Source organism: Octopus bimaculoides, chromosome 14 (genome assembly GCF_046866305.1).
Source record: "Octopus bimaculoides isolate indiv1 chromosome 14, ASM4686630v1, whole genome shotgun sequence".
Lineage (NCBI taxonomy): Eukaryota > Metazoa > Mollusca > Cephalopoda > Octopoda > Octopodidae > Octopus > Octopus bimaculoides.
The window spans coordinates 45908354-45924318 of NC_142941.1; the positions used below are offsets into that span (position 1 = coordinate 45908354).

At 37.5% G+C, this 15965-nt stretch overlaps 2 protein-coding genes across 5 annotated transcripts in view; one reads left to right on the forward strand and one right to left on the reverse strand.

Moving 5' to 3' along the window:
* Positions 1–9188, reverse strand: LOC106884272 (tRNA-splicing ligase complex subunit FAM98B). 4 transcript variants are annotated; one of them, XM_089362792.1, is made up of 3 exons: positions 6640–6779; positions 5330–6507; positions 1–842 (listed from the first exon to the last, which is right to left on the reverse strand). In XM_089362792.1, the coding sequence occupies exons 2-3, from the start codon at positions 6471–6473 to the stop codon at positions 307–309; spliced, it is 1680 nt and encodes a 559-aa protein (XP_089218918.1). In that variant the 5' UTR covers positions 6474–6507; positions 6640–6779; the 3' UTR covers positions 1–306. The 4 variants fall into 4 exon arrangements, with proteins under 4 accessions (XP_089218918.1, XP_089218921.1, XP_089218919.1 ...); XM_089362795.1 differs by lacking the exon at positions 6640–6779 and adding an exon at positions 9049–9188 and having other exon boundaries at positions 171–842; XM_089362793.1 differs by lacking the exon at positions 6640–6779 and adding an exon at positions 7172–7303 and having other exon boundaries at positions 171–842.
* The window catches only part of LOC106884281 (eukaryotic translation initiation factor 3 subunit A), a 27616-nt gene continuing 18943 nt past the window's right edge, over positions 7293–15965 (forward strand). Inside the window, exons 1-3 of the mRNA XM_014935577.3 lie at positions 7293–7492; positions 14880–15070; positions 15554–15690. Coding sequence (XP_014791063.1) covers positions 7444–7492; positions 14880–15070; positions 15554–15690 — 377 coding nt within the window. The 5' untranslated portion in view covers positions 7293–7443. The remainder of the gene's footprint in view (positions 7493–14879; positions 15071–15553; positions 15691–15965) is intronic.

The window sequence follows — 15965 nt, forward strand, 5'->3', positions numbered from 1 at the left end:
TTTTGTTGATCCCAAGGGGAGAAAAGAATGCAAAGTATTTCCTGGTAATGGTGGGGATTTGAACAAAAATAAAATCTATCATTGTAATATATAATAAATGAATAAGAGAGAACATTAAAAAAAAAAATAATTAATAGAAAGCAATCCAAAGCAAAGTGAACTAAAAAAAAAAATATCCTGTGAGAAGGGGAAGTGGAAGCGTTCGTATTGTGACTCCAGCTGGCTGTAATATCACATGAAGTGCAGCTGTGTGTTGTGTGTGAATGGGGGGGTGGGCAATGGAGGAAGTGAAATGGAGTTCTGCACTCAGTTCCTGCCACGCCCTCTCCGTCCACCTCCACGGCCACCTCGTCCGCCTCCACCACCACGCTGCTGTTGGTAACCTCTCCCCCCTCCTCCTCCTCCATAACCTTGGTTATCGTACTGCCCTCCACCTCCTTTATAGCCTCCACCACCACCACCACCACCACCACCACCATAACCCCCGTAGCCTTGATCATAACCTCCACCACCACCACCAGTGTTCTGTCCATACATGCTGTAATTGTCTCGGCCACCACCGCTGGCACCACCGCCGCCGCCACGATAATTGTCTCGTCCTCCTCCTCCTCCACCTCTGTGATAATTGTCACGTCCTCCACCACCACCACCATAGTTATAAGATCCACCACCACCACCGCCACCACCACCACCACCACCACCACCACCACCACCACCACCACCACCAGAATGGTAGTTTGATTGGTTGCTATAGTGTGGTTGCTGATGATGATGTTGCTGTTGTTGTTGATGATGATGTGGGTTCTGCTGGTAAGAATTGTAACCACCTTGTTGGTAACCTCCTACAAGTAAAGAAAAATAAATAAATTAAAATGTGGTTCTGTGATTTTGTTAAAGACAAAGGATCAATGCTCCACATAAAATAAAGGGACCAGTTACTGATGTTACCGGCACTAGTGGGGTTGCTAAGTAACTTACAAGTCAGAAGAGAATGAGGAAATGGAATAACCCTCTCAACTAAGTGGGAGGAGTTTTTGAGAGGGTGGAGAGGTGATTTTATGCCAGGCACAAGCAGAGGTAGAGATGTCTTACAAGAGAGAAGATATGTTTTTATCCTGCATTTATATAAGGGTGGGTGGGAGCATCCTGGAAAAAGGTATGGTGGTAATGTTGGGTTGCCACAGCAAGAATTTCGTAGAAGGCATGTGAGGATGCTTACTCCATTGCTTTTGATGGTTTAGACAGGAAGGGACATTGCCCGTTGCTTTTGAAGGAGCTCAAGTCTGGTGAGATTGCAGGTACTTATTTATGACTAATTAGGCAGGATGAAAGGAGGTCAAAGATGTTTTCTTTCAATAAAAGCATACACTCTTTTACTTGTTTCAGTCATTTGACTGCAGCCATGCTGGAGCACCGCCTTTAGTCGAGCAAATCGACCCCGGGACTTATTCTTTGTAAGCCTAGTACTTATTCTATCGGTCTCTTTTTGCCGAACCGCTAAGTGACAGGGACATAAACACACCAGCATCGGTTGTCAAGCAATGCTAGAGGGACAAACACAGACACACAAACATATATATATATACATACACACGACGGGCTTCTTTCAGTTTCCATCTACCAAATCCACTCACAAGGCTTTGGTTGGCCCGAGGCTATAGTTACAGACACTTGCCCAAGATGCTACGCAGTGGGACTGAACTCGGAACCATGTGGTTGGTAAGCAAGCTACTTACCACACAGCCACTCCTGTGCCTATATAGGTTATTTTATGACAAAAAAACACTGTTGTTTCATATCTTCATTGAATGGGGGTTTGCACACACACACACACACCCTTTGCTCTTCCACATTATGTCAATGGGCTTCCTTTGACATCTCCAATGGTTATATTTCTAGCTTAAAGTGATGTAGCCTAGAGCTTACCTGAGTTTCAAAGCCATACAGGAGAGTGGGTACAACAAGTACACCAAAAATTTAGTTATTTCAGTCATGATCTTTGTATACTCATATTCTCAGATGACCAAATATTGGGTCTCTTTATATCAATATCTGAGTTCTATGATAGGTGACTAACCAGATACGCTCTGTATTTTCAACCAATCATCCTTGTACTTGGATGGCTGGACCAGGTTCCTGCTTGCTGTTACAAGACTTTTGCTTCAATTACATTGATGGTAAGCCATAAGTCCTCACTCATATGTGTCAGCAAAACTATCACAGATCAGTATCAGTAAAACTAACTGGCATTATCTTCATACTGAAGATTAATTACTGATGTAATAGTGGTTTTTGTTCTGGCACTGAGTCTTCCACAAAGCTTCACAATTTATGAAACCAAATGCCTAAGCAATGTTAAAGAAAGCAATATACTGTGGTATATTGTTGCTCACAACATTTCTCTATAACAGGCAACTATAGAATATATCAGTAGTGCGCTTGGAATGTAATTAAAAAAAACCCACAGATTCAAATAAGTAAGCCTTTGAAAGTGTAATGAGTTGGTTGAGCAGCATTTCCGCCAAAATTTTTCTCACAGTTGACAAAAGTGAGAATTCTTCATATTTGCTAAAATTTGATTTATCTCCTTTCCTGTAGAGAGTATGTTACATTGCTGCAGTTAGCTGTAACTCTTCTCATGCCTAAATTAGCATAAACAGTGCATGAAGCTTTGCTGTTAATGCTTCATTTCCCCATTTATATATCTCAGCTAAAATTCCATTGGGTCTTGACTGCTTTGGTGATGCAACTAAGCAATATCATCCAGGGATATTTCATTTGTTGCACAGACATGGTTAAGCAAGCCTCTGAAATGTTCTCATTAGTTCATGGCAGCTGCCTATTCCTTTACAAGTTTCATACCATCTCCGGACCCGAGAAGTTGTTGTACAAAGATTGTTCAAGTTGATGAAATCTCTTAGGTGTTCTTTTTCTTGAACCCTAGGACCCAGTTATCTAGTTTTTATGGTGTCTAAGTGAGCGAGATCACAACGTTTTCATGAACAGATTGCCAGTCTGGTGCAGGATTCAGAGCCAGCAATTCTAAGGGGAGGGGATAATTCAATTACACTGACCCCAGTACTTGACTGATGCTTTATTTTATTAACTCTGAAGGTATGAAAAGAAAAGTTGACTTTGGTAGGATTTGAACTCTGAGTGTAAATAACTGAAAGAAATGCCACTAAGCATAATGTCCAGCATGCTAATGATTCTGCCAACTCACTGCCTTATGCAGGCAACCAGCTTTTAAGTATTTAGGCCTGACACTAATTGTTCTTCATTGCACATTTGTTTCTGGATTGCAGTGTCTGCCTGCTGGAAAGTTTTCCCTTTGCACTTATCATTCTTGTCATTTCATTGGGTATGAAAAGCCTACTTTCTGTTGCTCAGCTACTTTATTTAGGTGTTGTTCTTGTCAAACCAGTCTTGGTATTTTCTTACAGTTAAAAACCAAGAACTGACAAGAGGCAGAGATGCAATATGTAGAGAATACAAGTGTACACATTCAGGTTGTGCTGATATGAATACAATTCCATACTGTTTCAGTATATATGTCTGTAAACTATACACAGTTTGCCAATAAACTATTAATAAAAGAGTTACAGCAGTTGGTCACCAGTATCAAGCCATCTCTTTAATCTAGTACAGAGATGTTAAGCTTAGAAAGAGAACCTCTACAGAGCCACTCAACTTGCAAGAAATAAGCATCCAAATTAGCATGGCTATGTGGTTAAGTTTTTCAACCACATGGTTTCAGGTTCAGTCCCACAGCATGGCACCTTGGACAAATGTCTTTCAGTATAGTCCTAGACCAAACAAAACCTTGTGAGAGGATTTGATAGATGGAAACTGAAAGGAGCCTGATGTGTATATATATGTGTGTGTCTGGATGCCTTTCCTAATGCCAATCACCTTACAGCATGTGCCAGATGCTTTTTGTGTCATCAGTACTAGTGAGGCCATTATGTAGTTTGCAAGCTACAAACTCTGGAGAGGGAGGAGATTTCCTGTTATGAGGGGCAAAAGATGGGTAAAAGTATAAGGGCCCAGAGCAGAACAGGCCTAAAAATCTTACCCAGGGCTGTCTATATAGGGGAAGATAAACAGCTGACTATGACTGATAAAGGTCTTTGGATTTGACCGATATTTTATTGGCAGGTTGACAGGCTAAAGTTGAACATAATGCATTGTCCCTTGTTCTACCAATATCACAAGAAGCAGAAGGTCATTTATTTTGGAGAAAGAGCATAATTAATTTGTGCCCAGTATTTAATTAGCATTTTCACCATTATGAATTTGAAAGCTACTAATATCTGGATGGCTGGTGAGGAAGTTGGGAACAAGAGAGTTGTTGCTTTCTGCAGGTATAGTCTGATTGCTAGAGTTTATACCCTTCTGCAGCCTCAGAGCGAAAGCAACACTAAAAGAAAATTCGTTTGGGGTCCACATAGTCATTTGCTTGAAGAAACCTGGGTGACACCAATATCACTCAATCGAAACAGACCCCGTTTGTCCAAGATCCTTTCTTCTATTGATAATTCATAGGGTAGGGTGGGATAGTTTTTTTTTTTTTTTGTAGTTGCTTCCATGAAAAAATGATGGGGTTCCACAAGATAAGGAGTCTTAATAAAATATAAAAATAACGGATTCACTATTTCAAAGTAATATTTACAGCATTTTCTTTACTTTTTTTTTTTTGTTTTGTTATAAATACGATTTTTCTCTCTAAAACAATTTGTTTCATTTAATATCTTATCAAAATTAGGATGGAGGGAACTGTCCTTAAAATACAGGAACGAATTCCACAACGAAATAAGTTTGGGGAACAGCTGTAGTGGGGGTGGGTGAAATGTAATGGTATCGTCGACTGACTTATCTTCAGTGCCATCAGTAAATAACTGGTACTTGGTTTAACGAACTCCTGCTGCATTTTAAAATTATTTTTGCCGTTCTTCACTTGCACCAGTGATTGATAAAGATATTGCTCTTGAAGTACTTAAATGGGCTGAGATTTATGAAACAGTATTTTGGGGTATGTGTGTTTGAATGTGTGAGATACCTACAGATGTTCGTTTATTCAAGAATTGTTCATGCTTTTCTAATCAGCATCAAACTGGTTAACAAACTAAAAAGAAAAATATATATTTTACCACACACAGACACATGTAACTCTCTATATAGGGTGACTTGGATGTTCCTTAAACATTTTGGATTAAACTATTAATGTGCTAAAGGGACTTTTGATAGTGTACATGAACATATATATATATATATATATATAAGGAGAGAGAGAGAGAGAGAGAGAGAGAGAGAGAGAGATAACACGAACCTCCACCTTGATTCCAGTTGCTGCCCATCTGTTGTTGTTGCTGTTGTTTCTGGTCATTCCAGTTGCCCTGGATCCGGCCACCTCTACCGCCACCTCCACCACCACGGTCACTCTGGTAGTTCCCACCGCCTCCACGTCCTCCTCCACCGCCGCCACCCTGGTTAGCGTTCCTCTGCTGGAATGCCGGCATTTCGGGTGGTGGCGGTTCGTGTTCCCACGCCCGGCCACCACGATCGGGAACCTGCCCGATCCGAACTTTGTTGATGGCACACTGGGTTTTTTCACGTGCTTCGCCGCTGCTCGTCTTCTGGATCTGTAACAGACCATCTCTGGCAGCAAGTATCTGACAGATGCCAATGTTAGATTTCGATGTTAACTTTTTGTTCCGGGCCTCGTACACAGCCCGAATCTGTTTTTCGTTTAACTTCGCCTTGTCCGACCACATAAACGATTGAATAGTAACATCCAGTCGTTTCAACAACATCTCTCGCCGGGTGTTGTACTCTACCGACAGTGAATTGTTAATGTTTAAAATGTGGGCCCACTGTTTGTCAGACAATCGTGTCTTCATCAGAGATTTGCCCAGCTGGTTCGGATTTTTGCTCATCATTTCTTTAATCTTAGCTTCGACTTTGGAAAACAGCTGATTCGCCGTTATACTCGCCGGCGGTTTGGCAAAACCAAGAGCAATCAGCATGCTCTTGAGGAAAGCAGCTATTTCAGACTCGCTGCTAACTTCTTGGTTGTTCTTAACAGATACCAAAGCTATAGGCTTATTCACAGCTAGCATCATGGCACTTGCTAATTCCATGGTTAAATAGTCGAGTAGTTGCAGACGTACAGTCTTAGTGCTTAGTCGCTCGTTGATAGTTCCACCGGTCAAACTATTCACAGGACATTCGATCTCGCGAAGGAATGCGCTCAGTTCGAGCATGAATGTATCGCTATCACTAGATTCTGTGATGGGGTTTACATGTTCCTCCATGATTAGGAAGTCTTTCAGTTTGAGTGTAAGCCATGATACTATCTGAGTAAACAGCGGTGACCGTTGTCCGTCTTCCAAAGCCTTGTCAAACTCTTCTCCATCAATCTGTTCAACTGGATAGCCCAAGTCTTCAAGAACGTCCAGCATGTCACATTCCATAGCGAGATTTTAAAGCCGTGGATGGGCGATGCTGCTGCAAAACAAAGAAAAAGATAGAAAACAAGATGTAAATAGATAAATTGTTTAAAAAAGAAACAAGCAAGATTTAGTGAAATCAAATGAGAAATTAATGCAGCAAAACATATATAGACAGTAGGATAATCACCTAAAAAAGGACAGTCAATATGTCGAAAGTGCAGGTTAACCAAAGTTTTAGAACGACGTGTGGCAGGAAAACGTTGTCGATAAGAGTTACTTCCCTTTGCCGGCTAATATATATGTGCGTGCAATGTAACGTTTCGTACACGTTCGGCTTTTCCCGTCGATTAGGTAGGTGGAGCAGAGCGCAAAAGAAAGTATTACAGTATTTAGTTTCATCCCAATCCCTTATGATTTTAATTTGAAAATTCACCGGGGCTGATTTTTCCTTCTATTTCAAATTAACGCTAGGATGTTGAAAACTATTATACTATTACATCTCCCTCTACCTACATCTACAAATACTTGTTCTTGTTCATGCTGCATTAACACTCGTGGTATTAAAAAAACGAAACTTTTTTTTGAAGTTAAAAAAAAAAAACTTTTTTAAGTTTTTTTTTTAAGTATGTCAAGTCTTCTATTATATATACTGAAATAAAAATGCAAAATTTATTTATTATATTAACACAAAAAAAAAGAGAAATAACGGGAGTAATTACAGAAAATATCCTGAGGTTAACAACCTGGCGTGAATCACGTTTTAGTGCTTACAGCAGCACCACCACCGCCACGACGATTCTTCCTCTGATCATTGGCACCGCGTACATATGTCGCGCATGCGCCATTGGTAATGTGTAGGAGCCATCTTGGATCCTTTTTTTTGCAGCTGGAGTCGTGTGTCGTCGTGTTGAGGAGCCTCCGACACTCTCTCGCACACGCACACATTGTATTGCATATTTGTTGCAGCAACGTGTTTTAAAGAAAAGAAACCATGCCGACTTATTTCTTAAGACCTGAGAATGCCCTCAACCGGGCTAACGGTATGTTATCCCATTCACCCATACTCACATTTTCTCCTCCATATATCATCAGGTTATATATATATACATATATATATATATATATATATAGTCAGCGACTATACGTAATCACTTTACCTTACTGTATTCAAGAATCGAACTAATTTTTCTGCAACAAATTCTCTTTTGTCTTTCAAACTTAATACCATGTGACTGAAAAACTCACACACACACACACACATATATATAACGTTATACGAATAGCTGCATCGCGTTACCGAAAACGATGCTTTAAATTTATGTATGTATGTGTAACATTCCAGGCAGATATGCCAGTTAATTGCCTGCAGTCTATTCTTTGACTGCGGTACGACCTCAAAGGGTAAAAAACCCTCTTAGTAGTATCTACAGGATTATAAAGTCATTGTGATTTGCCAGTAATTTCTCTCTCTATTAAATTAGTGTATCTGTGCGTGTGTCTGAGTATACCGACAAAAGTTTCAATTTGCTGAAAAATTCCAAGAGACCAACGATGAATGGATATAATTAAACGCAGAAGCCGCTTTGAGTGGAATCCTCTTGTCGTCTCTAGCTGCTTTTAACATTCGAATCGGCTTCCATAAATATCCCTACCACCTCCCTTTTATTTAATTTTATTACTTTTTTTTATGGATCATCACTTCTTCCCCTTAAATTCTGTTAAAACGTCAATCTAAAATGCCTTTTCCCAATCGAGATTTTGCGTAATAGTATATCTTTAAATCTCTGGAAGCACGTTGCTTCCATGCTCGACCTGTTGGTATGGCTGCTTTCTTCCTCGTGGCTGAAATACTCTCTAAGTCTTTTTAAAATATTTCTAATCGCATCTAACCCAATTTATATATTTCGGCTTAAAAAATACTCCCCAAAATATCTACAAGCAACAATGATATTAGTACTTGTTTTAATCAGTATCTGTTTAAATAATTAAATCTAGTTATTGAGGTTATATATCATCTGAAATATACCGTGTATAATAGACTCCATCGTCATCGACTCTTTTTTTTTTTTTTTTTAACTAAATATCCGGGTACATGATTTCATAAATTCCTCTAATTTGTTTATTCGTGGTTAAATAATAGCAATAATGTTCGTTTTGACTTGCTTAATATATAAAACACGTAAAATGAAATTGTATGAAAATCTTTATGTCGCCGATTCCAACTCGTTCTATTATTCCCGGCTGCAACATCCATATGGCGGGAGTCTTCGCTTCGAATTAGGGCTCAAAAGTGTGTGTGTATACACACATATATATATAGTCCATAAAACCTGATGAACTTTTTTTCGTTTTATGATTTGTGCATATTCCCCCCTCCTCTCATTAAATACTTTATTTAAATATGTAACATTAACCATGTTCCTTTTATATGTGCCTGAATATACACACACAGTACGAACTGTGGCGTGGTTATTATATCTGACAATTAAGAAATTCCCGTCTGACCCCATTGCTTTGGTAATTGTACATTTTGTCGATATTTAATATTCTAGAAATGGATTTTATAAAATACAAACTTGAAATTCAGAAAACTCACTCTGCTTTGTTTCATTGCCCACATTCCGCACTGATCACTTCATCTAGTCGATCATTTGGAATTCCTTCTCTCGCAGACTTATTTTCTATAGACGTTGGAGGGGAATGTGAACCTCATCGATTTGATCGGTCTGTGAAGGTCATGAGTTTCGGCCACCACTTCTCACACAGCTGTAAAAATAAGAAGAAAAGCCATTAATATTATATTAACCATACGTAAACGTTGTATGTTCCGATACACTGCAGTTAGTAATAAAACTCCTGGTTGTACGGCATGCCCTATTTCATTTATTATATGCCGGCATAGGAGGGTAGGATGTGAGCGGAAAGCAATTTGGCTGCTGTTTCTAGCAGGTCGGGCGATCACGCTCCCTCATTGGCTCGAAGCATGGCTTTGTATCAATCAAGTCAAGTCACTGGTGAAAATTTTACCAATATTTCTAAGACTGAAGCATTTCTACTAACGATAAAAGACTTAAAGAAATCGTAAAAAAAAATTGTGGTGTCAAATAAGTCTGAGAAAGGTTTAAAAAATAACTGGTAAAATTGAAAAGAAAAGTGTTCATCTTATGAAATATATATTTGCATATTCAGCCGTGTGTTCTTTGATCTTCATAGTTAATTAACCGGAAGATTTTTTTTTTCTTGCTTTCAGTGTGATTGTAATTTTATATGATTTGACAATATACATGGAATTGTCAGTTTGTTTCAAAAATTTAGTGTTACCATATGGTAATGAGAGCTGTTGTTTGATCAGCTAGAAATTAACTTCACTGCCTGTTAAATAATTATTTCTTGTTTTCACCTCAAACAATTTCATTTAGTTGACTGTGTCCAGAGATTGGAAATAAAAAGTTTGATTTATTTTGGAAATAGTTTGGTATTTATACAGACAGAAAGGTAACTGTAGACTAAAAGGAATTCAGATGCCACATCACAGAGCATTTTAAATAACCCTGTAGAAAGTTTCTAAGTTTGCATTTGAATGATTTTTAGTTCAGGGTTTCCTAAACAAGAAATGAAGTAACACAACTAAATAATTACTATTTCTAACCAAGCTGGATTTTTAATGTTCACTCAGCTAGTTGTAAATCCCAAATTATTCTAAAGTGAGAACTTTATGTGTGTGTGTACCACCATCATCGTCAAATTATCATACACTCATAATTTACCCATCTTACTTCAAAACGATTTGTGTTTTACAACCAGCAAAGTGAGCATTAAGAATTCAGCTTGATTGAAATAGTGATTACTTGCCATACTTTCATTTCCTCAGTCGAAAGTGATTTAAATGGAAACTAGATACTGCTTTATGATGGGACATATAAATTCCCTTGTGTGTGTTTTTATAGATACCTATTTCCAATATAAATCAAAATTGCTGTAGAGGAGATACACGATTACAGTACATTATATAAGCTTGGGTGGGAATAGGTGGAATGAGATAAAGATAGTGGTGATAAGGTATATAGGTACAAGAAAGTGAGTATAACAGAATACTGGAAGGGTAAGTGTATGGGAAGAGTGACATGTGGTTAGAGATGGGGATATGAGTGAGAGTAGTGAATGGTGATTGAGGTTAAAAAAGTGTGGTCAGTGTTAAATATCAGATTGAGGGTGGGGAGGAGGAGGCAGTAAGTGTTTGTACATGGAGATTAGCAGTGTAATAAAATTGTCCGTAGATGGGAAAATAGGAGAGAGAGTGATAGAAATGGAGGCTTACAGTTACAGACGTGGAAGTCAGAGATATATAGGGGTGGGTGTAAGTGGTAGACAAAAGTAGTAGGGTGTCTGTGGCAGGAATGAGAGGGTGTTGAGAATGATAGCAGACATGGATGGGTTTTAGGGATGAGGTATGGCAGTTGTGAGATGTAGCTCAGGGGAAAGGGAAGGGTCAGCATAGGAAGTGGGTGATCAGCGGAAAATTAAGTGGCATGGGATGATATTGAGTGCCAGACCGATATTAAAAGGAAGCAGTTTCAAGGAGAAAAATAGCTGGTAGCACAAAAAGATGAAGTATGGGCAGTACTGTTCTCGTGGTTACAACAGCTGAATAGCCATGATTACAAGAGTGATAGAATGTGGTGTGTCAGGAAGATGAAAAGGGTGCAGGGATAAAGCCCAGTTTGTATAGATGTAAACAATGCTTTCAGGACCATATTGTGTGTATATACACACACACATGCAGATATACATGTTGATATAATTCTAAGAATGTAAAGAATGAAAAAGGTAAATAAAGACTACATATGTTTCTTAGCTAAACTTAATGTGTTACATAATTTGCAACACATACAAAACCTGTTTAGCTACTCCTTAGTTCATATTACTTTAAATTTTTTTACATTATCGCATGAAGAGTGAATGAGTCAGTTCAAGCATTATCTGCTATAGAAGTCAATATGGTGGGTAGATTTGACAGTCTACTCTGAGTTTCACGTTATATATATATATGTGTGTGTGCGTGCGTGCGTGTATATATATATATATTTAAGGAATGGAGTGAATGCATGTTATAACTGCATACTTTATTCCGACATGTTTCGAAGAATTACAAATTATGCTATCCATACGAATCGTCGATGTTAAAAATGTAAACTTCTCCTCAGGGAAATGTATGGGAACCATCTTAAACTTAAGACATTATGACCGAGTATTCTTGCATATTTCACCTGTTTGAGGATGTAACCAGTATGATTAATGTTTTGTCTATTGCATTTATAAATTACATTCATGAATTGTAAATATATATATATATGGTGTGACATTAATTAATTACTGGATACAGAAACATGTATTAAATGAAATAAATGAATACCAAATTGGTAACTGACAGTTATGAGGAGAGAGAATTAATCCAAATGATAAATAATCACTACTGTACTGTCAACAAATTTTCTTGACTGGAGGCATCAGTAAAGCGAAAACGTGAAAACAAATTTCTACGGGTGGCATCAGAAAGGCAGTGTGGTATTCCCAAAGAGATGTCGTCGATAGAGCAAAGTCAGATGACACATCTTTACTGGAGCAAATATGGATCTAGTTTGTTTGGCTGCCAGCATTTCAGAAAATTTTTGTGAATTTGTATTCCACACATGGGAAATCAAATGGTTATGCTAAAAAGAAAAATTGTGGTGGATTTAAGGCCTAGGTCTATTTGGCTGCTATTTTTAGCACATATGACAACCATCTCAATGATTGCGACAAAAATATTCAATCAATAAAGGGATGTCTTATGCGAGTAGTCAGATCAATAAAAATGCATCCTTTTTCTAGGCATGCCAAGATATAAGTAAATACAGACTTGATTTCTAAAAATTCTTTGTCGTCCACAAAATGTTCACATCACCCACCATTTTCTGGAAATTCGCCCATCGCCCACTGTTGGAAGCTATGTGCTAGACAATGAGGGTTAAGTTATGGTGCGAGCAAAGTAGGTTTTAGTATTTGGAGATACGTGGCTACTCACATTTAGAGAAAAGAGTGAGAAAGAATCGGTGGCTGTGAAAAGATAAATATTGATGAAGCAGTATCTAAGTGAACCTTCAAAGTATGGGGGTGGAGTTGTAAGCATATATGGTGGGGTGCAAGAGATGGAAAGTGGGAAGATAGGTACTGGCTATAAAAATTAGGTGGAATTGGAAAAGTAGATGTAGGTTGTAATATGTTTACACACACATTGTCATCATCAATTAACATCCACTTTTCCAAGCTTGCCTGGGTTGGACAGTTCTTTTGAAGCAGATTTTCTATGGCTTGATGCTCTTCCTGTTGCCAAACCTCACCTGTTTTCAAGCATGACCTGTTCTTGCAGACTATTGGAAATGAATGCCACTTGTATGACAGTGACACTATCACTTGATGTCAAGATTCTTGCATATTTCACCTGTTTGAGGATGTAACCAGTATGATTAATGTTTTGTCTATTGCATTTATAAATTACATTCATGAATTGTAAATATATATATATATGGTGTGACATTAATTAATTACTGGATACAGAAACATGTATTAAATGAAATAAATGAATACCAAATTCACACCTCCTGTTTTTCTCTCGTGTGTGTGGTAAATTGTCCCATAAAATGGAGGATGAGTGTTTTATGATTTGTTACTTATATATCAGAATGGGTTTTAATCTAAACTAATTTAAATAAGAGATGGGTATTCTGATTGCTTAACCCATTAGCATTTAAACGGCCATATCTGGCCAAAATATTCTTCCTCTTTTATATTCAAACTGGCCAGATCCAACATCTTGCACATCTCCTACAATGTCATGGTAAAAGTAACATTGAAATCTTGAAGCCTCAAAATAATGTGTGATTAATTCAAAACAATAAATAAGCACTGCATTCAACAGAGTAATCTTAGTGCTAAAGGGTTAATGATTCAATAGCCATGTGGTTAACAGAACTCTTCGGTACTGAATTCAACCGTACTATATCTAGTGTTCTCAAACAAAGCAGGTTCTGCTGTTGTTGCTTTTGAAAGGACTATTAACAACAAAAGAAATTGAATAATTATGTGAAACAGCAAAAAAATGAAGCTTTGTATTTAACCTATTGACAAAGGTGTCTAAAGACAGTTAATTTATTTCGTTAGTAAACATATGAAAAATTTTACAATAAATCTTCTGTTAGTAGTAACTGCTTGACGTTTTTCCTTGGTTAACAGAAAAACAAGTGTGTTGGGGCAATGGACTGGTACTAAGAGAGGAAAATGCAGACCATTTATACATTTCAGTCAGTTAATGGCTCAACATCAACTCAGTGTACTGTTGGCCAGAAAACACTCTGATAATCCAAAGTCTTATATCTGTTACTTTTACTTAACATTAGTGTTCACTGTGCAAGGTTAATTAGCTTCTCCACTTGCACCTGCATCATACTTGAATTAAAGCCAGTCCACATGCCATGTCGAAGACCAGTGTTCAAATTGAGGTCTGCTGATAACCTGCAACTATATTCGGTTGTAGATGAAGCTCATGTTAGTCGTGATCAGGTTGATTTTTGTGCTGGTGTTCCAACATGACTGTTCCATATAAGGATTCCATTTTCTAATGCATCATTGGGTGATTGCCTCATAGGGTTAGGTACCACAATGACATGAGCTGTATAATATAGACGAGACCAAAGCAATTGACATTGATTCCTCCCTGGATGCTATCTGCAGAATATTGGCACGATCGCAAGAGGAGCAGAGAATGGGTTTTAGTTTGGATCACAATGGCTTTACAGATTGATGTGTTCTCTTCACCCGGCTGGTGAAGGCGGTCTGTGAAACCATGTCTTTTTTTTATTTATTTATTATTATTTGGGGTGTTTCAGAACTCACTGCTCGACAACAAGAAAGTGGAATCCAGTTTTTGTCCATAGTGGAACATTTCAGAAAATCAAAGTGTAAAAGAATAGGGAAAAATTTGCAGCTCTCAGATATCTTATAAAATAATGTCAGACAGTGTAACTCACTTGTTTATTTAATGAAATCACATGTTTTCATGAGTGTGTTAACAAAATTTACACTGAAATGCACATTCAAATATGAATAGGATCACTTTGAGTGATAATGGGCGTTTTGGTAACTAACATTAACTGGAATTTTTTCAGATGTCTACAAGGTGGCTTAGTGACAAAAGGGTTAAAAGAAAGCTTGTCTGCTGCAGCCAATGGCAAACCATATTACACAAATACACCCACCTTTCTCTTGAGCCTCATTTTCCTAACTACTTTTGACCAATATCCAAATTAGATCAATGCAATAAAAAGAAAATTCTTTTAAAGAAATTCAAGTATAAAATCATACTAAATCTTTGTGATTTATTGTTTTTAGAATTTATTGATGTGGACAAGAAACAACGTGCCTTGGATGTCCTGTACGATGTCATCAAAAGTAAGAAACACCGCACATGGCAAAAGATTCACGAGCAGATTATGGCCAAGTACCTTGAGCTTTGTGTCGATCTTCGTAAGAGTCACATTGCAAAAGAGGGCTTGTACCAGTATAAGATTATTTGTCAACAGGTTAGTATTTAATGACATTTAATTAAACACTCTTTTTTTTTTTTTTTTACATTTGAATATATATACATATATGCTTGAAGGGTAGGACGTCTTTTTGTGACCAAAGAATTTGAAGTTATTTAGTAAAATAACTAACTTTACCATGTAGTTGATGTTTTAAGCTAGTGTTTGGAACACAGAAAGTTGTGACATATTATAATGAAGTTTTATACATGGGAGGGTTTATGTTAGAACCGAAGCAGGTTTTTAGGATAATCAGCTATAGCCTATTACTGCAAATTTATGGTGTCGTACCTTTGTTAGAAACCATTATTATTAACTGTTTCATATTCTTTTTTCCTCATCACTTTTAAATCTACTGAGGTTAATTTTTTTTTAAATTATGAATTTGGGATTGAGAAATGTGTAGCCTTGTACAAAGTAAGACTTCATTATTGTGCTAGATCTTATTAATTTTAATGTTTCAATTTTTATTTTCAATAGGTGAGCATCAACTCTCTCGTGGATGTGGTGGAGAACTATTTGAAGTTGGCTGAGAAGACAACTGAGAAAGCTCGTGAACAATCTCACCAAGCCGTTGTTGATGTTGACGATTTGGACAACCCTGATACTCCAGAGAGGTAAGCTTGTAAACATTCATATTGCTCAGAAGACATTGCACCTATTTAGAAATGTTTGACTCCTTGAGCATCACTAGTTTTCTCTACTTGTGTCTACTCTCTTTGGCCACTTAGTATTTTTATGCAGTTAATGTTTTATATAATTGAAATAATTATTGAATCATAATGAGTTGTAGGCATAGGCATATAAAATTTCAAATTATATGATGCATACAGTATTTGAAAAACATTTTTCAGTAATTTGTGCAAAAGTTGAAGATTTACTTCTGAAATTT